Source organism: Strix uralensis, chromosome 5 (genome assembly GCF_047716275.1).
Source record: "Strix uralensis isolate ZFMK-TIS-50842 chromosome 5, bStrUra1, whole genome shotgun sequence".
Classification (NCBI taxonomy): domain Eukaryota; kingdom Metazoa; phylum Chordata; class Aves; order Strigiformes; family Strigidae; genus Strix; species Strix uralensis.
Window position 1 is genome coordinate 34734608 of NC_133976.1, and position 26008 is coordinate 34760615.

Consider the following 26008-nt stretch of genomic DNA (forward strand, 5'->3'; position numbering starts at 1 on the left):
CTGAGTCTCAGCCCTTTCTCCCTTTCCCTGTTGTATTCTGTATTACACTAGCATTGATAAGTTGCCAGACTAAACAGAGAGGTGCCCAACGAGTATAAGTATCTGCTTTGTTTGTGGCCTCTGAAGAATTCGGTTTTTTAACTGCAGTTCACAATTTGAGGTACCTGAACAATCCCCAGCCCCAGGATCCTAACGACTGTCCTTCATAATACTCTACAGCCTGGAACTATAGTCTCAAAATGCCACACATAGGAAATACCTCAGATACCCTACAACCATGCTGCAAGGTCATCCACTAGGTCATATCTTTGAAGTCAAAGTAATATGTTGCTGGTTTTAACTCTGAGGTGCCATCAGTATCTCTCACGTCACTCCATAATACCAGATGCATTCTACGCATTACACCTCTGCAATGTGCCTGTCACAAAGCACTTCAAACATCTGCTGGGGATTTTGCGTATAATTTGTGCTCTCTTTGTTCTTTCATATCTAGTGTGCATACATTATTTGAAGAAAACGAATACTTACTACTTGATCCTTCACACAGAAAAGACTGGCACTGTAAATATATCATGTTTTTGTATTCATACTGGGTGCTGTTCCTCATTTACTGAGTTTTCACAGTATAGACGGAAGGGAAACTTTTCCTTTAAATAGCTTAAAATGGGAGGAATGAAGGTTGTATGTGTCATGGGCCTAAATCCATTTTGACTAATAGAATCAGACTGGTTTTGGTATAATTCAAAATTCACATGTATACTTTTAGGGTTTTTAAGAAAGCTTGATCAGCATTTTCAAGTAAATAATGTTTTATCTGGCACACTGAAACTTTATTCTAAGCTGTGGAATAAGAGTACTGGTAGGAGGTGTTAAGAGATTTGGAGGGCCGTGAAATGGTGTAAGTTTTAGTAGGCTACAGTGAAACCAGAACTTGCTCAATTTAAACACATATAACATTATAACTGTGAAACCAAGTCTGCTGTGAGCCTTGCTTGATCTTTGCCTCAATGAGACATCCTTCAGATGTATTCTGTTTAGTACATCAGCTCAGAGTTTTGACAGCAGTTCACATTCGGTGCTTGCAACACCATCAACTGCAAGAATTTCCCAGGGAGCACTCTGAATCCCATATCTACTCTCCAGAAGTGTTTCTTCTAACACGGATGCTCTATTGACTTGCAGTAAAAGAATATGAGCAGCTGTGAAGACTCTCCTTCCCTGAAAGGTGAGATGGGAAAACCCCAATCACCCCCACCATACACCAATTTCCTCCAAAAAAGGAAGCACTTATGAATACCCCCATGCACATGTACCTCCACTTGATCATTTGATGGTAATCTGGAAATACCTGCATGCCTTTCATTGTAGGCAGACACTAGCAAATGCCATTTCAGAAGAATCTGGGTCACCAACACTTACTGGTCCTTCAAGTAGAAGTTAGTCAAACAGGGCAGGACTATGACTTCAACAGGACAATTGGATGGTAAGTTCATCCCCATGTGTATGCAATCTGTCTGTCCATCTCTAAAGGTTTTAGGCAGAATATGAGTTGGTTCTGGGATATCAATTGAAGGATAGGAATAAACTTCTCACATTACTGAACAGCATATAACACATGGCATACTAAATATGTTCAAGTGCCTTCTGAGGGTAGGTATCCAGGCAGCTCATGCTAACGAGGGTTTGTAACCACAGGAAAAGATGACTTCTTAATTTTTCTGTAATTTCTTTTTTCTCTAAAACAAGCATAGGAAATCACATGCAAAGAATGACATATAGTGCAAGACTAGGACTGCACAGTTGACGACATAGGAGGCAGGATATGCACAAGGTGGGATACAAAACTCACCTGATCATGAGCAAAGTTTATGATACGAGATTCATCACTGCAATCTCGAGTTTTTTAGTTGCAAATGTATCTAAACTTCATGTCCCGCGTAATGCAATGTAACCAGGGGAATAGTAGATCATCCACCAAAAAGTAAAACTTTAAGTAACAATTGTGCAGCTTTTGGAAAGATGTACAATGCAGTTCAAAAAGCTTTGGAGCTCAAGGCAAGAATAATTAGAAACATTCATGGCATGCATGATGAGCAAAGCCAGACTAGGTTATCATCATCGTCTCTTTTGACTATAAAATATATGAATCTGCCAGAAATTTAATAGTCCCTATAACACCATAATGTTCTCCAAAAGGTTTTGCCTGTAACAAAATACCTTTAGTCTTTCTTCTCAGCAAATGCATTTTTAAATGTATGATAAAGAAAAAACAGTTCTGATCCCATTTTGAATACAAAGCCTTGCAAATAAACAAAAAATGATACTTAAATCCATAGAGATTTCCTTAAAGTGGATGAAGCAAGCAAATAATTTTAAGTAAAGCAGTTTTAATATTATTTGAGGCTACTTGTACTACACAGAATACTGTCCTGTCTTTGATACAGACATATGCTAATGTGTACTTATTGGCACCAGTTTAAATAGGATAAGTCAGGAATAAGGCTACCACAGTACGCCATCTCCTTAAGTACTTCTCTGAGATGGCTGTAGTGGCAGTTTTTCCAATTATAGTTCTGTTGCTTAGTGCATTTGGGCTACAATTCTGCATATTGCTGTTACAGTTTTGAAATACAGAAGAGATTACATGAGATTGCACTAACAATCTGACAAAAGCCACTGAAATTCAGAGTTAAGAATGCTGGAAGGCTCATCCACAGGAGAAAATACAGGAGTTAGTGAGTTGCGTTTCCCAGTACGCATTCACATCAAAGTGATTTAAACACAGAATATTTTATAGGGTTGGTTGGTTGTCTTTTAGTATTGCATACTTTACCAAGGTTATCAGCTGACCTGTGACCACACTATTTAAAACTAACTGAATACTGACATAGGTGAGGACAGACGGAGAAAACACACTAAAAATGCTTATGTTTGTCTAATATGAACATATTGCATCATTTAATGAATTTCAAAAAGAACCCAAAGCAACTTACTGTCTTGAGGGAAACACGGTTATTCTTATCTCATGCACAAAAGAAATTAATTGGTCTGACCGCAATGAGAGGTAAAAGTGATTCTCTATCAGTGTGTTTTTAATGAATATCACACACAGTGCAGATGTATAAATCAGAGCACAACTTCAGCTTCATGCTCTTCACTCCATTTTACTTACCATCAGTTCCTATTTCACTTTTAAGGTCAGTACAAGACTGGAAAAGACACAAGAAAAGAGAGTATTGAAGAATACTTCTTAAATCATTAGTTGTTTGTCATTTTAATGGTGTTAGACTTTAGCAAATTTATGAGGCATAAACTAGTTAGCTTTACAACGTCCAAATACTGTTAGTCTTAGAAGACTGCTCATTTGAAGCCTGTGCTTTCCACTCAATTTACAAACTGCCCCTATTTCCTTAGGCTGATGATGTAACTGCCTTATTTGCAGTATCTTGGTCAGGATACAAATACAGCGGACTCTGTGATGAATTTGCTCTTGGAGGTGGTTGTGTACTAGTCAGTCTTTCAGAATTTCCTGGAGAATTCTCCCTCCACCTTGGACTTGCCTGCTCCTGAGACACTTCCCACACAGATGGGCATGGGGAGGTAAAATTCATGGTGGATCGTGAGAGGTAGTTCTCCTGAAGACCTTCTTCTTGGAGGCATCTGTTCGAAAGCACTTCTTTTTCTTTGGAGTTTCGCCATTTCATCCTTCGATTCTGAAACCAAATTTTCACCTGTTTGCAAGTTAATGAAAGTTTATCATTCTTTTCTTTAAACAACTTTGCCCTAACAAGATTTTTTTTCTTTCCATCCCGTTAGTTTCATATTCCTTCCTTATTCATTGTTGTAGTAGATCCAGTAAAGCCGACTAATTGACATTATCTGAGGATTTTCCCACCACTATTTGCTACAGCTGGGCCAAATACTCTCCTTGACTTTCACCATCTCAAACAGGTGATTATTTGGCTTAGAATGGAAAAAAAGGACAGCTCAGTGGCTAGGGATAGAGCAATTTCCTATAGCAACATCCTTCTAGACAGAAAAGGATTCTCAGACTAAATTAGCATTGTCATTAACAAAACTAAGTGAGGTATTACTGGCAATGTGAAGCCTTCTATTTAAAAGAGGGTCTAAGAACTATGTCCTATTCACAAGCATAGCTAAAAACAGCTTGGCCACACAACTTCAAAAAATGTGTTATTACATATGACATAGTAGTGAGGATTTAAAGACATTTTGTCTGCCTGACTACAGTTTTCCAGGATTGCCTAGAATCCATATGCTTTTGAGACAAACCCCATTTTTCAAAAACTTCGAGTTGCAAAGCTTGATCATGAGCGTTCAAAGATATTTATGAAATGCTGGGAAAAGCTTGGGGAAATATACATCTAGGAACTGGTTTTACATAAAGAGAAGAAATGGTGGGGGGATCAAATTATTCAGATTGTGTTCTATTTTCTCTTAAATATTTGCATTAATTCTAGTATTCAGATACTTAACATGAAGACAAAGGGGATATGCTTTCAAAGGTTTGAGAATCAATGCCTTAGATGGCAGGTGCTGTTCCTCCAGCACAACTGGTCAGAAAATTGAAGTAACCTTCATGGCAACTGCTCTTCCTCTCGTGAGGAAAAAAAAACCCAAAACATTGATATCATCTGGTCTATCATTATAATGAAATTATTTTCCTGGAGTGGTAGTTGATATCTATGTGTCATTCCATTATTTTCTACCCCCCCAGACTCTCTTGAATATCAAGAACGCAGAAGAAAAACTCAAGGAGACAACTGTAGTATTGGAAATTTGACTGCATATTGGGAAATTTTTACACAGCACACTGGTGAGTGCAATTGCACGTTTTCATTGAAATAGTTTATCCTGCAGAGATTACAGCTCTGTTCATCACACTGAAAAGAACCACACTCTGCTTCTTTTTCTGTTTATAGTTGCCGTGCTTGCGATGGAGTCAGAGTCAGTCAGGTTGCAAGGAACCACTACAGACCACAAGATCTAACCTCCTGCACAAAGTGGAGCCAATTGCAAAGTTAGACCAAATTGCTGAGGGCCTTATCAAGTTCTGATAATCTCCAAAGATAAAGCTGATGAGAGTTCCCATCACCATACCCAGGCTTTTCTGACCCTGAGACAGCTTCTGCCATACCTATCTTAAGCACTTTCACTCTTGCTGCATGCAAAGAAATAAAATTGTACTTTCACTCTCTCACTCTTTCAGCTGTACTCCAGAGATCCGCATCTACTCTGACACCTTCAGAATCCCACCTGCCAGTGGCTACCATGTTCATTTTCTGCTGTTACATGCCATCACAAACATTTTTTCCAGTATCTTTCAGGTTTTGTGCTCTTCAAGCCAGGCATTTTTCCTTTGTTTTTATCTGCAGCTAGGTCAGGCCCCTGAGATCTGGCTACTGCCACTCAGCACCACCATTAACCTGCTTGTTCAGTTAGAACAGCTCACTGGAGCTATTAGACTCTCAGCTAAACTCTGAAGTCCTGCAGTAGGCCAACTCAGACTCAGGTGAAAAATGCCATGAAATGTGAATTGTTAAGTAAAGTGGGAGCATTTTAGAAGGTCACCCTGCAAAATTTTCCTTCTACAGTTTCTCTCAGCTCTGAGCATCTCTTTCCTTGTGCAGTTAAGCTTTCTGTAGGGATGGTTGCCTGTCTCTTGGGGCAGAACGGTTTCAGACCAGGTGCTGTTGATTGCACTGTCACTAGTTGTTCATCTGCAAGTGCAAATGGTGCTCAGAGGAATGCAGGAGGGCTCTATGCTCTGCTGTTTTCTGCCTGGATCACTGCCTATCAGGCAGTGAGATGGAGCATAGCTCCCTACCCCAAAGCTCCCGAGGGAGCTCTGTCAGACAGCAAAATGGGAGTTGGAAATGAAATGCAGAGGTTGTGTTTCTCCCACTTTGTGTGAAAATGGAGCAATCAACTTTTGAATATACACCTTTAGGAAATAAACCAGGAAGCTCTTCAAGCATTTGTTGGTTAAAACTGCCATTGATATACTGAGGTCTTTGCTCAGTGAAGAAGCTCAGGGCTGCCCCTGTGCTGTTCAATTTTCCTCCTTCAAAGCCATTTTAAAGATTTTTTTCCTCAAAAAGACAGAAAGTCACAGATGTTCTGTCATTCCTTACCTGCGACTCCTTTAGACCCAGGTTAATGGCCAGTTTCTTCCTGTCTGTTTTACTAATATACTTCTGCTTCTGAAATGTTTTCTCCAAAGCTTTCCTCTGGTCTTCGGAAAAGACAGCTCTTCTTAATATACCTCTCCGGGCTTTGGAGTTAGACTCCTGGGTCAGAAGAGGCAGCACACTTTCCTCTCCTAGTAGAAATGGATGAGAGTTTCACATAATATCTAACACATACCAGAAAAATATTAAGTGCTGTTCATTATAATGCTAGCAGACTACTGTGCCACTTTTGATTTGTTGGTGTTGTAAGTGTGTTGTAATACTTCAGTCATGTTCATTAAGGACTAAATCCTCACTTGGATCTAGAGGTGTTGTCAGTGATCAAGAGTCTCTCCTTGACATGGTAAAAAGTAAATCAGATGAGTTCATAGAGGAACACTAACACAGGGCCCATGCTACTACAAAATTCAAATATAGTCAGGGAGAAACTTCTCCACTTTCCTTTAACTGTCATCATCACTGAGTAAACTGCAGTAAGTTTTCTAGGAGTTATCTTCTCTTTGTGTGAAATGTAGAACCAGATAAAAGTGGTCTGTAATACTGATTCTAAGAAACTAAACAGGCTTTCTTTACTTTTGTTTACTAATGAAAGGCTTTCAGAGTGAACTGTTTCTCAGAAAAATCCCTGGCCATTCACTTACTTATTCTGGAAACCACAGCAATTTCTTTATTAGGGGATTTGAGGAGTACTTGGACTTACTCCTTTCAACCTGGCTTCTAATCCTTTGACATCTCGTAGCAAGTCTTGGGAGGGCAATTTTCAATGAGTCCAATCACATTCCCCTTGAATCATGCCTAGAGGGAACCCAACCCTGGAAAACAGCCTCAAAGCTGGGGGACAGAGCTGCAGTGGAGAAGTAGAAGTGTTCGCATTGTCCCTTCATTGGCCTCACAAAGAGCACAGAAACCCCAAATCCAGATAATCTCTTGCCTTCCTCACACCCAATAAAGCCTAAAGCCATAGTGCTTTCCCATGATCACTCTCCCCTAGGAGGTGGTGTACAGGGAGCAGTCCCTGGTGAGGTTTGGTATGCCTCCAGCACTCCTAGCTTCCCCAAATGCTCACCCAGGGAGCAATACCAGAGGCCAGTTGAATAGGGCCTGTCACCAAGCACTGGATGTGATAATTGCATGGGGCAGGTGCAAGCAGGCCAGGAAAGAGCTGCACTTGAACTCAGAAACCTGTGTCATGGCTCAATAGCCACTGATACCTACGATCTTTCTGTAGGAGGGCAGCCACAAATGTGGCTTTGGTTTGTATCAAGCACAATTCAGACTCTAAAGCTGTCCTCCTCTTGTCCACCTTACCATGTACATGGGCCAAGATTGCCATCCCAGTTTATAGTTTGAGCAGCTGTAAAGGTGTGCTGCTGTTCAATTTCTATTAAGGATCTGCTCATTTTCATATCGAAGCCAATGGCAAACTCCCCATGTAAAGAAGATTCTCTAGAAGATTGCACATTTTTTCATTAAAAAGTGTCTATTCTAGTCAGCTGTAACAGGGGCCGGGGGGATTAAATACATTTGTTCAATAGATATTAGGCTCTTGAAAGTACTAATTAAATCCAGATACAGCTTCCACAAACTGTTCCTTGGGGCTATACCACATTTGAACTTCTGTATATTATACGTATATACACATGGGCATGTGTATCTTTAAACACCCACAGAGAAACAAACATACATATACAGAGGATATTGTAGAACTGTGTATGTATAATGATGAGAAACTGAAGTGCATATGTGCATGTCTTGCAAAGTTCACTAAATACTTTTGTGGTGCATGTGTGACTGATTTGATATTACATACATTACCACTGTATCCTGCCTCTAGCTGTGACCAGTAGAGGAAGAATATCAGAAGAAACTGAGCAAGTGTACAATGATCCTTCCCTAAAATACACTGTCCCTGTGAAACATAACTAATTTAGGGACCACTGCATTCTGCTAGACATGCCTTTCTTGAATTTTTCTACACTTTTAAGAACCCATCTTTCTATTTGTCCCTCATAACAGCCTGTGACATAATTATGATGATTTAAAATGTTACAGTATAAGTAAGTCTGAATTTATATGGATGTATTTCAATTTTCAAAATTATATCTGAGATTGGATACAAAAATCATAACCTACTGGTTACTGTCCTAATACTTATTACATAGTGAGACACAGTCAGACTCCATCCAAACCAAAATAAATTATCGGCAGAACAAAAGTCAAAATGCCACAATGGAGGTTTCTGCAAAGGGCAAGCCAGGTTCTTATTTCTCTGAGGAGTGCATAGGCCCCTCACAAACTCCACCCCAAGCTTCCATCCTGCCCACGAAGCTGTGGGCAAATACTGGCCCTTCTTCAAGCATATTTTCTCTCCTTCTTGCTCAAATTTGGTGTATTTAGGTACCTTTTTCCAAGTTGTCTGCAAGGAGTTTCTGATGAATCATCAGCCATTCTCAAGTTTACTGGAAGGTACAGTCTGACAGCAGAAGAGCTGGTACCTTCTCTCATCCCCACTGCAGGACAAGAGACACCAGCGAGCGAAGAGGCGTAACAGGGCTGGTCCTTGTCTCCTGGCCTGCATCCCACAATGGAGTTGTCAGCCAAGGACAGAGGACGTCAGATTATGTGACCCCTTAAAATTTGTCTTGCCTGGCTGATTGTTAACAGTCAATCAGCAAAGAAACAACCTCCTGCTGGAGCCCTGAGGTGCCAATTAATTCCCGTACAGGCAGTATGTTAGGGTACAACTTAACACCTGTATTAGACTGACTTAATAGTGAACAATCTACACACTCTAAGGTACAGTATGTGACTCATTTTAGAAGATTAACTAAAAATTTAATGATGAGCAGAATGCTCACAAGCATTAACAAACAGCCACTGGGTCAAAAAATTTGAAACTCACCCCCCAGCTGACTAGACTAGAGAATGTTTTTAACACCCCATATTCCAAAATGCATTCCAACTGCTCACACAAAAACTAAATTTTGGGTTCTGGGTTAAAGGATTTTTCAGTATGGACGGATAGACAGTTGTTCATACATTTCATCAATTCCATCAAAATGAAATAAGTCAGTTTGCAGCCTCTTGCTCTGAACACGCATCAAAAGGTTTAGTGTTCTGCTGACATAAATGTGAATCTGTTACCAACTATTTCCTATGTTGCTGGTTTGATTTTTGCTTTGCTTTAGGTTTTTTTAAGTCCTTCCTTTGTATCCTAATATATAGTGATAAATGTCCTCTTAATCTGTGGAACAATCTCCATTTGCCTTCATGGCAGAGACCACCTTGAAGGAGCAAGTAAAAGCTTTAGTCATGGTTTCCATTTTTTCATTTGAATTCAATACATTCTAGTTAAATGGACAATTAATAGGTCACTTCCAAAATAGTAGTGTATCAGTCCTGGTTAATAAACAATCCCCACAGTTGATAATGGGCCTATGTATTCAGCAAGTCCCTGTATACACTCAGCTCATCCACTAAATCCCTTTTCAGGTAGACAGGGTTATATGGGAAGATGAGCTAGAACGAGTCTATAAAAGTCAGTTTCATTCACTGCTTTATTTTTCAGTCAAGTGCTTTAAATGGTGTCCAGAAAATCTCTTGGAATGTGAGACAGGAGAAAAGACTGGCACATAGAGTATTGCTTTATGGTCATACAAAAGGGCAAGTGACCCTTGCCCAGGCCTTTTCAACGTGAAATGGTTCCTAAAGTTCATCTGCACAGTGAAAAATTGTGGCGAGGTCGCGTGTGGATGAGTAAAGTGAAAGTGGTGATTGGTCATGGTGCTGTCAGCCATTGTGGGAGAGCTGGGGCCATGTAAAACGCTCTGTGGGAAAGTGTCAGCCCCCTAAAGAGGTGCTCAGAAACTTGCAGCTCATTAAACTGCCAGCATTTGCTGCCTCACTTGTCAAGAATCATTCAACTTAGCAACTGCCCTTCTGAAACATTCATAAAACACATGCACGTAGTCAGGAAGGGTTTGAATGCAACTTTGATAAAAAAGTATATGCTAGAGCACGCATAAACTCCAATTTTCATTTGGACTTGACACACAATTTGTGCTTTTTCTCCGTTTTGAAAGACGAGGAAATCTTTCTTCCATTTGTATTCCTGAGCCAATAAACACATAAAATCATGAAGGTCCATTCTTACACTATGGCACGCAAACTTCCCAATCAAGGTTAAATTCAGATTTGGATTAAATGGAAGTGTGTTCCAGGTCTTAAACCTGAACGTATAGTGTATACCCGTCAAACTTCTCTTCAACTTACTTCTTCAGGTTTTCACATTATAATCAAAAAAGAAAAACAAATTAAACATGTGCATGCATTTGACTGCTACAACAAGAATGACTGTTTTATTTAAATAATGCTAGGGCTTCCTGAATCATAATTTATCCCTAACAGACATTAAAATGCAGCATTCATTTTAAGATCTTTCAGCTCTTTTCTTTTCTGATTTGCAAGTGTTTACTGACACAGATTTTTAAAAGAGTTACTGATTTTAAAGAATCTTTTCTAGCAAACTGAAAACAAGGAGCTTTCCTAGGTTAGCTCTGTCTGGGTGTCTCAATGCCATTAGAAACCTCTCACAATTGCTCAGTGTACTTAAGTTTGATAAATCTTTGGAAACCCTCTGAATAGGATTGCTGTGATTTTACTAAGGAATTAGCTGCTGCCATTGCATCACCAATTAGTTTTCCAGAACACATTAAATCCTGCTGCTTTGGTTTACAGAATAACTCAAGCATTACTGATGAAGCATAAAAACTTACTTGGAAAAGCAGTGGGGGATGCAGGGTGCTGACAGGACCCACCACAGCATGCTGAGTAGAATGGCGGGGCTCGGAGAAAAAAGTGTTTGGAAAGAGCTGCAAAGAAAGCATAGATCTAATTGATTAGCCATTGAGCTTAGGTGATATTCACAACAACAGTCCTCCAAAAAGACAGTGTGTAAAGTCCTGCCCCAAAAGGTTTTTTTCCTTTTTTCAAGATGGTGATATTTTTAAGGCAAACAATGATAAACCAGATAATTACTCTTTAATTTAGCAAAGTTATTTTACATGTGTAGCTTAACTATAATATGCAAAACTCTCAATATATTTATCATAAGAATGAAACTCTGCAGATTTGAAATTTAATTCTGTAATTGCTATAAATACGGGAGTTTTCTCCTAAATATTGGGATTGAACATGTTGTTTCAATAATATATTGTTGAAATAATGAGTATAATGCATTGGAAAAAGTTATTTTAAATAACTCTAGTAAGCATGATATCATAGAAAAACAGAATCTTAAAGTGAATCCTATCTCTTCCACTTGTACTCCAATGCTGTCATTAGTATGAACCAATAAGGTATTCAATAAATAAGAAACTTTGATGAATGGATTCTATAAAATTCAATGAGATGATCCAGCTGAGCTCTACAGGCACTAACTACAGGGCCTGATTCTGCTATCCTGACGGTAAACTCATTCTTGATGGGAAAGTGCTCTAAATTTAAATAAACCACTTGCTGAAGAAGAGTCTGCTTAATACAATTAAAAATTGCAAAATTAAGCCACAGAATTAGATATTTGATAAAATTTCTATAGAATCTTTGAATCAATAATCAAAAGTCTCTGTTATGTCTAAAAAGTGCTTCCACATCTTAGAAAGGTCTTCATCATCTAATAATCCCTTAATTTTTTTCTATAAAGCTCATGGGCTTTTCCATTAATCTTTATTACCTCTTAATTTCTGCTTGCACTCAGCTATGAAACTTGGAATATTTTTTCCTTTTGAAAATAGATACATCATGCATGTACGCTTGTAAAATGCGATCAGCATCAAAATGTTTATGTCACTTTGCTGTTTTGGTTTAATGGCTCTAGACCCTGTACTGTAGTTTGTCCAAATCTCTAGAAATAACCTAATTTAAAAAAAAAAAAAAAAAAAAGTAACTGCATACTTAGATTAAAAAAAAAAGAAATCAATGAACAGGATGAAAGATAGATAAATAGATAAGTGTATCTAAGCCATGTTGTTAATTTTTAAAGGTTTTTCAACTGGAATTAAAAATAAAGACCACTCTAAATTAGGTTTCCGATTAGGGCATCGTAATAAGTTTTCTGACTGTTAAATCTGCTGATCTTCCAAAGCAATAACCTACTGCTGTAGAAGCCTAACTACACATTTTTAAAATATTTACCTCTATTTTTTATCTGAATTCATATAACCTTAGTGAAAATTTCACCTGTAATTACAAGTTGATAAGCATTTTACTGCTAGAGCTTTTCATTGACACTGGTGTTTCTAATGAAATATAAATATACTCCAAAAGGAAATAATTGCCTACATTTGAGGTGTATGCTTGCAAAACATTTACAAAAAGGAATGATTTACATCAGGCAGTAGTATTCTAAAGCTTCTCTTCCATACAAGACCATCAAATGTGGAACTGTGTCCTAAGGAGCTTAGAACAGTCAAGAATGTGCAGCCAAGTATTACCTTTCTTACATACGCAAGGGGCTTCTATGCAACTAGTAGGGTGTATAAATTGGAAAGGATTTAACTAACTGAAGAAGCACAGGAGATGAAGAAGGTAAAGATATGCCAGATAATTTCAGCCATCCTCCTGAACATGAGAACTTGTTCTTGACAATATCTTTTACTTGCTGCTAATGTTTTATATGCTGCAGTTTCCAAACTCCCAGGTGAAGAGCTTTTCCTCCCTTCCTTGGGAGCCATATTCCTCATGCCATTATCAAGTTTCCCTCACAATCAGGTAAAACTTTCCACTGCTAAAAATACAACTTGGTATACAGAAAGTGACATACTCAATTCTTTTCCTTCCTTTTCATGTGTTTTAAATATTCCTTGGCTGCATAACGCCCTATTCCCTTTAATCATTGCTCCAGCACCTTATTCATGCCACGTGATTTTTGTCAGACGTGTTGGCCTGTCCTTGATATTCCCTGTTATTGTTTCCTAACTCTCTACAGTTCCTTGCTCTTTTTTGATAATGATATGTGATACAGCCAGGACATATTTGGGTAAATCAGAATTGAATAAGCTATTGCTTCAGACAGATAGCATGCTCCTGCAAATAAAGATAGAGGAATAGGAAAAGATAAGTTTTCTCCATTCACTAAATCTCTCAACAAGCAAGCTGCCAGCACAAAGGTCAGGAGATGGATCAGGGTCAAAACTTGAGACATTTTGCTTAAGGGAACTCCAAACAAGCCACATATTTCCATGGATGTTGCTGGCAATGACTTAATGCTCTAGCACAGCACCATAATGCAAACAGTAGAGATCTTGGCACTAATTCCGCTCAAGTTGATGGAAATCATGCTTCTGGCTTTCTTTGGCATTTTATTTAACTCTCTCGACCAATTGCTGTCTTTTCTGCCTGCATGGTGCATATCCCTTTAAGGCAGAACATTTGCTTAAGAAATAATATGCAGGTGATATCCTCATATAGCTCTGAACCAAGTGGTTCCTGAGACCACATCTCAAGACTGATTTATTCTAGATCCTGTGGAATGAACGATGGCATTATGTCTCCCTACGCCTATAGCCAATGCGTATGTCATTTATAAACTTCTTTAATGTGCTCCAACTACACTGATGCACAAGCGAATTCTACGTTAAGTATACCAAACCACATCCCCAGGTCATGTCTGTTGCACTCAAACCAATGTGTTCCAGTTACACAGAGTTACACCAGTAAAAAAATCTGACATAATACAGGGATAGTCAACTCTACCTTGGGAGCTCTATGTAGAGAAAAATGTTAATGCTTCAACCTAACACATCCAAATATATTTTTTATCTTTGACAGAAACAACAGAGAATGTTCACTGCATTAAATGGCTTCCACTGTCTGCATGAAACTGCATTAACAGAATGAAAATTGCTCAGAGAAAAAGGATATATTTAATGTATATGTATTTCAGACTTACACTGTATTTCAGACTCACATTGTGATTGCACCTGTAGGAATGACACAATACCTATCAGTGCTGAGGACAATATACAGAAAGCATTGCCTATGCTTCTATTTTCTGTTCACAAATATCATGGTCACTCCACCAATATTTGTTGGTCAAGCCATCTGAAGCAAACATTGTTTGCCGTTCACATAAGGCTGAAAATTGCTGAAATGTCAGAATATTAGTTCGGTATTTATCAGCCAGAATGAAGTACACAGTAATCAAAAATTAGCTGTTGCTTCCAGCCACGTGGAGTACACATTAACCAGGGGCCAAATCCTAATAATTTGTATTCAGGATACTTAATTCTTTTTCTGCTTTGCATTCCCATTTCATAAAAACTGAGATTGTGTGGAACACAAGTCAGACTTTACAGGTTTAGCTTCACAGATGCATGAAAATGAAATGAAAATGAAATATTAGAGTATGGTATAAGTGCCTTCTGGCGCTCCAAAAATTGTACTATATGCTTTAAAAGAAAATGTATTGGGTCATAAATATAAAAGGATGAAATATCTAAAATTAAATAAAAAAATGATTTTTATTTTTTCACAAAAGATAAATTCTTTTGACACTGTCGCTGCATGCAAAATTTTAGTAATGCTCATTTACATTCAGCTTTGAGAATAAAAAGCATTTTACAAACAGACAATAAAATGATACTAAACATGCAAATGGACCTCAAGCTCATCTAGTGCTAAAACTCAGAGATTAGTTCAGATACCTATATTTTTAAATATACTGCCAACTCTGAAGATATTCTAAATTCAAAAGCCCTCCCATACTAAAAAGTCATGTCAACAGTGAGACCAGAAGTTTTCCTTCTAACTATCCACCATTTTGAGGGTAGGGTTCCTAAGTACAATTCAGTTAAAACATATATGTAATTTTAAAATGGCTTATTATTAAAGACACTGTTTGCTTTTCCTAATGCTAGTGCTGTGAAATGACTCAGGAAATAGTGTAGGCCATTAGCCAGCAGGAAAGGGGGAAGAGGTGAAGGAAAAATGGCTACTGAGGAAAAGTGAACTGATGTTAAACTTCTGGTATTAGCCATACAGGGCTCCTTCACTGCACATGCTGTTAATTTGTTGGGGTTTTTTTAAAGCTAATTGATAAAAATGTGGTATAAATCTGTGAAGAGAGCTGAAACACCTCCAAAGAAAGATTCAGAACGCTGCCTAGAGCCATCTAACAAGGAACAGACAGACATCAAGCTGCATGAACGTTTTAATTCTCCAAGTATTGCTAAATCCGCATGAACTGCCTTCCACAGTGATGCCCAGGCTTCAGCCCTGGCAGGCAAATTAAAAGTATTATCAGTAAAATGATCCCATTTCATCCAAGAATCTTGGATAGTTTGTGACCATGAAGTTGCCACAAGTAAACTGCAATTTCCTGGCTACATCCATTCTTGGCAATGATTCAAGCAGGCTTTTGCAAAGCTGCAGAAAAGTTGCATGTCATGAAGAGCTCCCTGCAAACAGTCTAGCAGCAGCTCTGCCAGGTTAGTGGTCCAGCTGAGCCACATGGCACCATTTCTGCTCCTGAACCACAGGCCCTGGGCCCCGCAACAAACCATGGCTCTGTCCCCAGCAGTTACTGTGTTTAGAGTGCAATGTTCCAGCAGCAGTTGTGCACCCCCAAAACATTTCAGCCAGCTGAAGGGGAGCCCCTGGCCATGAGAAGGAAGCAACAGTCACTGCTATATCCCACCAAAGGCAGTCACCACCACATGGACCTGGCAAAACTTACTGCAAGAGCCTGTGGTACAGCATCTCTCAGAGCTGGCCTTCCTACACTCCCAGTCTATTGACTTCCCATTCATTCTGGTAAAACACAACCGCATGAATGCTCAAACCAAAAGGGCAGACCAAAGCAGCATACACAGATCAGTTTTAAAATATTGGCAAGCATTCACAGAAAGGGTTTTGAAGTTCTAAATATGTATTTTTTAATCCTACATAAAAGGTGGATGTGAGAAGTGGGCTTGCACTTTTATGGTGGGTCTCGGTGGGGTTCAAAAATTAGCATAGTTGTCACACCAAAATGGGCTTGAAATATGCTAACAGCATGATGATCATCATTTCCTTACATCTATAGTGATGCAGTGGCTGACAGAGACATGCTGCAGATTAGCTAAAATCATGTGAATCACCATCAATTTTCAGAGGCATTGTTCACACACTCTATTATTAGGGCATGATTTGCTGTACCTGTTTTTCTCTGCCTGAGGAAACACGGGTGCCTCAGGCTGGTGACAATATATGGTCAGATTTCACCTCTGTGACAACCCAAAGCAACAACCAAATCCCACACCATTTGCCAAAGACTCCATGAGTCTCCTGGTGCCAGCAGTAAAAGTGGCTTCCACCCTCTCTATGCCTTGTACACAGCCTTGCTATTAAGAAAGATGGGGATCTGGAAAGGTGTGGATTACCAGCTTGGTCTTCAGCTTTGTCCTTGTTCTTCAAGATGCCCACATGCTAGTGTGCCTCAGCACCTTCTGCTTACCAGTTCTTGTCAAAAGGGGCATTACTGTCACTTCTCTGTCTAAAAGTTCAGTGCATTGTCTAAGCTCCTTGTCTGGGCCTCCTGCACAGTCAATGAGAAGAGATAAGTAGCTCTATATAATGATTCATCACCTTAAAATAGACGTCTAAGAAGATAAGTTGTGTCATCCTCTGGAGGCTTCTCTCTGTACTGACTATGGATTAGACAAGGTATTTAGACAACTAGATGATACAAGAGACCTATTTTTTATTAAACAGCTGAATTACTATGACATTCCTCTTATCCTTCATAGGTAACGTCAAAACAATACAATCATCTGTACAGCCATAAAGAAATGCTAAATTCTAAAATTCAGCCATAAATACACTAAAATTGTTTTATTTGATTTTCAGCATATTCCAGTTTAGAAATCTTTTCCTCAAGCAAGGCAAAGTTAGGGTCATATGCTGCAAGAGGACAATTCACTGGTTTTTCATTGTTGCAGACCTAATTCAAAATCTTACAATAGGCCAAAATGCACCATATATTCCAGTGGTATGCACTGATAAGCTAAGATTTCCTACCTGGATCAGTCTTGTTGTGTTATTGCCAGCTCCAACCAGACAAAGTCTCAAGATCAGCTCAACATTGTTAGAATGAAAAAATAACATTTTTTGAATTTTTTTTTTTTTAAACACATAAGTCTTTTTACATTTGTACCAGGAAATACTTTTTCAAGTTAAAATTCAAGATACTCACATAGTGACAAGATTCCAGGGGTGGGGACCTTAATGAACAACATCTAATTGCCCAACAGGAAGAGGTAAAATTCTCAACATACATACAAAATGCCTCAAGAGAATTATGTGCTATAACTTCAGAAAAAGGCAGCCTCGCAAGGGAAATTTTCATATGCTTTTCAGCAAAAGCAAAGGCCACTTCTCCAACATGATACTCACCTCAAAGAAACAGCCCAGGTTATTGAAAATATTTAGGTTCCTAACTTTATAAGGATCAGGGTCTATATATCTGACATCTGAAACAGTCTCCTACTGCTTTATATACCCACACTTGTTTTCATTTTGAAAAAATTACCTTCCCAATTCTGCTACGGGTCATGACTGACCACAAAAGTACCATTTAGAAAAATCAGAGTAGGAGTTATTTTGCAGAGCTGCATTATACAAGAATGCATAACACCTTTGATGGACAATGGAGGCAGAGAACTTGCCTTCCAAAATCCATGGGAATTTGTTAATGCAAAAAAAAAAAAAAAAAAATCACAGCACAATGAAACCTGAAATCTGCACTCAAGTAGAGGACTTGCCTGACGAGATTAATCTTTATCACATTCATGTATTTTCTAAAAACATGACGAATATACTACAAGATTTCAGAAGACCAGCTCATTCTGCAGTACAAAATATATTTTACAGAAGTTAACTTGCTAACTGTAAGCATGATTGATTCCATAGTTTCCCCTCAGTGAATTGCTTTTCTACAAACCCCACCACTGGTCTTCCTAGTGCCGCTCTGAGATCTTCTGCCAGTGCTTAAATCTTACTAAGGACCAAACTCAGGATCCTCTTCCTTTCTCAGAGACGGCACAGCAAGAGTCGCCAGAGGCAAAAGCACTGTCCAGCCAATGCTCATACTCCCCACTGAGCCCAGACTGCCAGACTCGTGGCTGGGTTGGAGAGTAGCTGGCACTAGTCTAGCTCTGGCAACCTTACAATGAGGACAAAGATTTGTCCTTTAAAAGCCATTTTGCAGCCACTCTTAAGGTATGCTGGGCACCCCAAGCCGATTCTATTAAGTGACTCACAAAGTTAACTGGAAGCAGGAAAAGATGCTGCACACAGTCTGTGATTTCTGATACTTACAGAAACTTCTCTGCCTCCAAAGACAAACTTTTAAAACAACAAAAGTGTCTCAGTGCTCCTGGCAATCAGAGCATAAGAAAAGATGCCAAACAGATCTCCTCACCCTAAAGAAACTTTCTATCCCCAGAAAACACAGCAAAACTGGAAAATCCTGAGACTTGTTAGTCAGCTTGTTGCCTCAGTGAGGGTAGCACTTTCCATAGACTAGTGCACGCCTAGAGGGAGTTGAGATAAAACACTTGGCTCTTTCCTGCCTTTTATTTTACTGAAAGTTAGTGTTACATGTCGCTTGAGGACACACTGGCTACCAGTGGGTTCGAAATCAATAATTAATAAGCATTTATTCACTAAGAGAGGGCCCAAAATGAAGGAAAAAAATCACTTAATTTCAGTAATTCAAGTATCTCCTGGTTGTCATAAAGAAACACAAGAGGTTTTACTAAAAATGGGCAATAAGGTATATCGATTCAAATAAGAGTGTTGCAGGATAGAATTGCTGTGATCACCTGAGGGGGGAAAAACTGACACTGGTCCAAAGAGTTAGCCTGCAGAGGAAAGCTTGATTTTATTTCCCTGCAGTGCTGCCGGTTTTCTGTATTACCTTGGGCAAATCACCTGACTTCTTTTTGCTCCAGCTCCTCCTCCACACAGTAGAAATCTCTCCTATCTCGCTGGCATATTGTGATGATAAACGCATTAAAATGTAAAGTACTCAAATGTTACAGAAAGAAAAGCTACATCTATATCACAGAATGGATGGTTATTACTCTTAAGTCCAATTTATGTTTATGATATACTTGTTCTAACTGCTTTCTTTTGTATTATACATACTGTACTTTACTCTGCTCTATTGTATTCTGATGCTTTAGGCAAAAATCCCCTAAACTCAATTTTTCAGCAAGTTTTGCAGTGGAAGTATCTCACTGTTATGTTTATCTGTTTCACTGCACTTTTCAGTTTCCCTTCTCTGTTAATCTATCAAAATGCTAAGATTAAGGCAGAAAGCCAGATTCTTGCCACATATGACCATATTCATGGTCATACCACTCATGACCATACTCAGACTGTAAAGCACTTACTGTCATCCTTCTCCAGAGCAAATTACCTGAGAAGAGCAGAGATTTTCAAAAAACAATTTCCAGTAGCAGAGTAACTTTACTTTTCTCAAGCAGGTCACTCTGACCTGGTGTCAGTCATTACTTTTGGAAATCAAGTCACGAGGAAAGATGTGGACTTCTTTAAAGCACCTGTGCTACAACAGACTGAATCTCAGCATCCTCCAGATAATATTCCTATGTCAGAAAACACTGAGGAAAACTGACAAGTCTTCTAATTTATCCAAAAGATAACGATAGGACTGGAGTACAAGGAGGGACCAAATCCCAGATTAGCGAGCAGAAATGGAGCGCTTCCTCCACACTTAAGAGTCCATTAGTTTGCTCAGAACTTTTATCTGTAGTTTCCTTTATCCTTTAAGTGGCAGCACGAGTATAAGCTGCATAGCTGTAATACGTTTCACTGGGAAATGCTGCTTTACAAGAACACATTTTAAAGTTTTTAGCCAGGTAGAACACAGTCTGGGCATCCAGTGTTTAAAAAGCAGAACCAGATTCTGCACTGCTTTAGCTAGTCAGGGCTACAAATACACAATGTATGCAAAGTTCTCACAAAGCAGAAGACAGCATTATGCATTTATTTTATCAAGGCAAAAGGTCTTAAAAAAGAAGAATCAGGCCCATAACGCACAGGTTAGTTCAGTGAAACAGAAACCCAGCGCTTACCACGCCTGCTGAAGGTGGTGCACCCAGTTCAGTGTTCCATCGTCAGCACTGGGGCTTCAGAGTAAGGTGCAAAAAAGCCTGTGGGAATCTCAAGCTGGTATAAACTGGCATACTATTGCAGAAGGGAAGTGTATTTATCATATAGCAATAATGCTCCTTCTGCTTTTCCTTCTTAAGTTTTATGTAACACACTGCTTGTTCATGCGGTTGTACTCTTAAGTCAAGATAAGCTAAATTAATTTTAAAAATGTATAATTTGATTACATTTAACTTTTAAAAACTGGTGTAATGATGAAAAGGGATTATTTTAATATTTTACAGACAACATAAAGGTATTTATTTCAAGCCCACTCATTAGCTGATATATCTAGGATGTGACTCTAAGTACTTGTTCAGTTTTTCATTTAGGGTAATTTTGGAGAAGAACTCAAAATACACATGCAGATAAGCACTTGAAATAGTCTAACTAAATCCTTTGAAACCTATAAATTATGGGACTGGAAACTTGCTGGTAAAACTCTGCTGCTGAGGACTTACAAAGGGAAAAGCTACCATGATCAGACAGAACAGACCAAGAGTGCCATCCCACCCGGTCTCCTTTGCCGTCATGGATAAGAGTTTCCCAGTTTACAGAAAGAATACAGGATTTTAATTTTTTAGCACTTTTATGATGTGTTAAAAGTTACCCTAAAATGGAGTACTTTCTTCATGTCTTTCCTTGGTAGGTGTTGTGGATACATGTCGGTTTTGGAAATGTAAAAAGGGTCAGCTTACTCAGTTCAGTCCCTGGTGTGATTTTATATTCCTTCCTTTCTGAGAACTTTTGGTGACCTCACCAGAATTTGGGACTACATGAGCAATACTGATTACTGATTCCAAAAATTCTGATATTTTTTCAATTCTCTTTTCTATAGCTTTTTTTTTTTTAATTTTAAAACCCCTGGATTATGTCAAACTAGTTTTTTAAAGCACTGTTAATCCCTGCATGATCTATAAACCACTTGCTAGTTCGGAAAGATTAAAAAAAACTATTGCTTTATCATGTTTTATCATGCTTTATCATGTCTTATTAAAGACTTAGACCAAGATTTTCCAAAATGTCATGTGATTTGGGGTCTCCAAATAGGAAACAGTTTATTCCTCAAAAAACTTACAAAATCAGTGAAAACTCACAAAAATCAGTAAATTAAAATACCCTACCTAGTACAAATTCCTTCTTTAAAATACCTTCACTAGTCCCTGAAGGCTAAAATTCTTATTCTGACAAAACACTTTTGCCCTATCACTGCATAAACAAGAAACATAACACACAGCTTGACCACCCCAGCTGTACTCACAAATGCAAGTGTCCAGTCTGAACAGTTCCCCCAGCGTACATCTAGAGAGAAGAGACTCCTTAGAAACCACAAAATCTGGCTCAGCAGAACAGTCCCAATCTAATTTGCATTTATTAAAGTTCAGACACCTAAGGACCCTCATCACTTTAAGACATGTAAATCTGATCAGAATCAACAGATCCCTGTCAGAATATATACATCTTTGTTGTTACATTCGCAGAAGACTTTTTTTTCTGAGTGCATAATGCATGAGAAAACCTAGTATTTCTCAGTGCTCAAATATAAGACCCTGGTGCTTTTGCCCAAAGCTCCCTCTGAAATCCCTGGGAGTTGTGGGATCAGAAGAAACATAGAACCGGACGCCAAATCACTAGGCAGACTGGCCACACTTTGCTAAATTCACGAGTACCACTGTAGGCCAAACAAAGAAAGAACTAATCCTGGAAGCAAGCATTTGAAAAACACGGCATTCAGGAACTTCCGTAATACTTAGAAAAAGTTCACCTATAGCGTTGAGTGCTGGGGCATCTGCTATCTCCCCTTTTACATGTGCTCTGTACACATAATGTAGCATTTTCTCTAGGACTTTTTCAGGGGGGGAAGGATATGCACCTAATTTCAGAAAGATGATACTTGTCCCGTTTCCTGGCCTGGCCTATAGTTGGTTAAAATAAATATGTTTAAACAACTGATATGCTTAAGATAACACAGTAGCTGAGGTCTGGAATAGTCAGAAATGTTAATGCACACTTCTTTGACTCTCTCCTGTCTACCGTTAAAGTACATCATGTTAAAGGATCAAAAACTGGTTTGGAATTTGCAGAACAGTTTGTAGGATTTAACTGAGGCAAGATTATGCTTGAAAACTACTGTTATTAATTCTGTTTCTAAAATGAGCCTTTTGGTTTCACACCTTAAAGCCTTATTTCAATAAATATGATTCTGCTGTCTGATTTTCATTTTAAGTACATTTAAAACTGAATTAGTATAAAAAAATTCTGAAAACACAAGACTGAAATAAATTGATATAACAGAAAGATAAAATACAGTATAGATGGTGACTCTAATACCGAACTTTATGAATTAACTTGAATTCAACTTCAATCAGTTCCACGACTGACAGAAGTGCACATTCCCAAAAATCCTTTAAAACGTTAATGCCCAGGCAAAATATATTTACATGAAAATCGGCACATTCAAGATGCAAAACCCGTTTTGTAGAACTATTTGTTTCCAACCCGACGATACAGCTTCCTGCGGGCCTGTTCGACAGAAAGTGGCAGCCAGCCCCCGTGACAGCAACACCGTGGGCAGGCCGGGTCGCCCGAGAACTGGTCAAACCGGCACAAGTGCACATCTCTCACCACCCAGTAAAGCGCTGGCTTTTACTTTAACACCGGACCGAATGGCTAATTACAGACCTTTTACACAGCTTTAAAGCTCCCCCCCCCCCCCCGATTTTGTCAAAACTTCCAGGAAATTGCCTGCTTTGCTTGAATTAAGTTTCCTTTTGGTAGGAAGAGCCCGGTCCTTTGCCCCTTGCTGTCCCCCAAAGACGAGGCACTCGGGGAGGGGCTGCAACCGCTACCGAGGGCGACGGGACGGCTCGTCTTTCTCCCAAAACTAGGAATTTCTGAGCTTCCCCGAGCGCCTGTTGGCGGTGAAGCTCCTTTACCGTCCCTTCAGGCTGCGAAGAACTAGCAGAGCTGAAAGCACCGCGATTAAGGGCAGTTAAAAGCACTTGTCCCTGCCAGCACAGGGCTTTGCCGCACTCACGACGCCCACAGGTGCGCCGGCCCGCGCAGTTTAAAGCCGCCGTCCCGGCTGCCCTCACGGCCGGCCGCTCGCGCGCTCCTCGGGCTCCCATCGCCAGCGGCAGGGCGAGATCCTCCACCGGAGCCTCACCGGCAGCACCCCGCCGCGGGGAAGGGGGCACGGCGTCCCGCCGCCGGGCTCCTCGGAGCGGCCCCGGGAGGGGACCGGCCGCGTCTCTCCCTGCCACTGTCCCCCCGCGAAGCCCCTTCTGTGCCGCCTCGCCGGCGGTGGGACGCGGGAAGGGGCCGGCGCTCACCTGTGGCTGCCGGCGGGAAGACGCCGCCTCTCTCTGCCGCCGGAGCCCGCGCTGGCAGGCGGCCGCCGTCCGCCGCGGAGGGGTTAAGCACTTGAAAAGCCCATCTTGTCGAGTAGGGACCCCCTGAGGGGCTGATTTGTTCCGCCGCAGGGCACAGCTTGAGGGGGACGGGGCTGGCGGGGAGGGGACGGAGCTGGGCAGGGCTCGGCGGCGCCCCGGCCCGCAGCAAGTTCTCGATGAGGAAACTTTTGCCCAGGTTGCCGAAGCCCGGCGCCGCCGGCAGGTTGAGGAGAGCCGAGGAGCCCACCAGGTCCCAGTACAGGGCGCTGGGCAGCATAGCGTTTACCCCCCCTCGCCCGGCCCGGCCCGACCCAGCCCAGCCCGGCCGCCGCGGCCCCTCACTGGGCTGGGACGGGGCGCCGGGCTATGGGGCCGGGCGGGCTTGCGGGGCGCCTCCCCGAGGGCTGAGGGGAACGGAGCGGAGAGCTCAGCGGGGCTGTCCGTGGAGACGCGGCGCGCCTCTTCGCCGGGCTGGAAGGTGTGTCCAAGCGCATTCATTATGTCAGCCGGGGACGGGGAGTGATGGACGCGGCCAACAATGCCGCCTTGCCCAGCAGCCCCCACCCCCGGGGGAAGGGGGGTAGGGCGGGGAGCTGAGCGGCCCCGGCCGCGTCCTGGCGCGGAGGTGACTGTCCCGCTTTACCCGCCCGCCGCCATGTCGGGAGGCCGGGGGCGCCCCGGGCGCCCCCGGCCTCCCGACATGGCGGCGGGCCCGCGCCTCCCGGCGCGGGGCTGCACCTGTGTGGAGGGGAAGGGAAAGGCCTCTGGCCTCCGTCCCGGCGGGGAGGTGGCTCCGGTGCTGGCCGCGGCGAGATCATGTCGACCTAATGATCCCATGAGGTAATGGGAAGATAGTCATTAGCTCACTCCCTCTGGGCATTTTTATCTGGCCTTTTTCTTTTTTTTTTTTACCCCCTTAGTTACCCCTACACACACACTCGCTGGATTTTCACCATTTGTCTTAATAAATCTGATTAAGATCAGCACAGCGCTGTTAATCATGTTTTCCGTGAGATGTGGGACAATGCTTTCTGTCAGCATAAACATCCTTTGGCAGGGGTAGCTCTGTCCGTTACTACTTCCTTGCCTGTATTCTCATTTATTTTCTTACAGACCATGCAATGTGGCAAAGATGTCTCCTTTTCCAGTTCAAATACACATGCAGAAAGTTAAAATTGGATGCTGTTCCCAAAGACCTGAAAGTATCTTTCTGTTTTTCGGAGAAATACTTTTATTTCAAAGCAGCTCACCAGTCTAATCTCAGGGATAATACCTGCAAAATCCTCTGGAGCCAGTGTGTCCCTTATTTTTGTACAGCAGTAGGGACATAACCCCTTGGACATCAGGGTAGTTCATAGCTAACACCAGCTGGAGAAGTAGAATCATCCATGTCCTCGGGACAGCAAACAGGAAGGATGGTTTAACTACTGCGGTACTAAATAATACCTTGGGAGATGTGAATTAAGTGCTTGGGTGTCCCAAGGTTTCCTTCACGTCCTTGGGTAGATCGGTCCTGCCAGAGTTTGGTCACTTGCTCGGTTGGCACCAAGATGATGTTATCTGTGGTGAACAGGAACCTAAGTGTTGATAATGTTTCACACCAGGGGCCCATGTAGTCTGACCTGTCTTCAGCAGTGGCTGAATGAGGAAGAATAAGACCAAGACGAGTGTATCTGATAGTTTTTCCCAGATACGCTCCCATTCTCTAACTGTTCTCAGCTTAAAGGATTTCCACAGCTTAAGCACTTTGTCCATGGTTTGAGCCCAGAGGGCAACTGAGCACCAGTCAGATGCTCACTCTCCCCTTCCCCCTTAGGTATGGGAAATAGCAAATAAAGCGAAAGGCTCGGGAATTGTGATAAGGACAGAGAGGGATTATCCACCCATTATGGTCACGGGCAAAAGACAGACTCATTAGGGGAAGAAAAATAACATCAATTTAATTCAAACACTAATACCACCAACACTTAAACAGAGTAGGACAGTGAGAAGCATTACCACATCTTAAAAACACTTTCCCCCCACCCCTCCCTTCTTCCTAGACTCAGTTTTGCTCCAGATTTCTCTGCCTCCTACCTAGCAGCAGCACAGGGCGAGGCGGACAGAGGCAGTCAGTCCCACTGCTCCTTCCTCCTCAGGGAGAGGACTCCTTGCATTCTTTCCCTGCTCCAGCATGGAGTCCCTCTCACAGGA

At 41.0% G+C, this 26008-nt stretch overlaps 1 protein-coding gene across 2 annotated transcripts; it reads right to left on the bottom strand.

Moving 5' to 3' along the window:
* Positions 1–1887: 1887 nt before the first annotated feature.
* Positions 1888–24421, bottom strand: DBX2 (developing brain homeobox 2). 2 transcript variants are annotated; one of them, XM_074869360.1, is made up of 4 exons: positions 23756–24421; positions 10988–11083; positions 6156–6343; positions 1888–3713 (listed from the first exon to the last, which is right to left on the bottom strand). In XM_074869360.1, exons 1-4 carry the CDS (start codon positions 24090–24092, stop codon positions 3411–3413), a joined length of 924 nt encoding a protein of 307 aa, XP_074725461.1. In that variant the 5' UTR covers positions 24093–24421; the 3' UTR covers positions 1888–3410. The 2 variants fall into 2 exon arrangements, with proteins under 2 accessions (XP_074725461.1, XP_074725460.1); XM_074869359.1 differs by having other exon boundaries at positions 1888–3731.
* Positions 24422–26008: the final 1587 nt, after the last annotated feature.

Bases quoted from the DNA above. Each gene is read 5' to 3' on its own strand.
- DBX2 (XM_074869359.1), bottom strand. From the start codon at position 24,092: ATGCTGCCCAGCGCCCTGTACTGGGACCTGGTGGGCTCCTCGGCTCTC. The intron at 11,084-23,755 runs GTGAGCGCCGGC...CTTTCTTTGCAG, and splicing joins CTTCCCGCCGGCAGCCACAG to CTCTTTCCAAACACTTTTTT. The intron at 6,344-10,987 runs GTAAGTTTTTAT...CATTTCTACTAG, and splicing joins ATCCCCCACTGCTTTTCCAA to GAGAGGAAAGTGTGCTGCCT.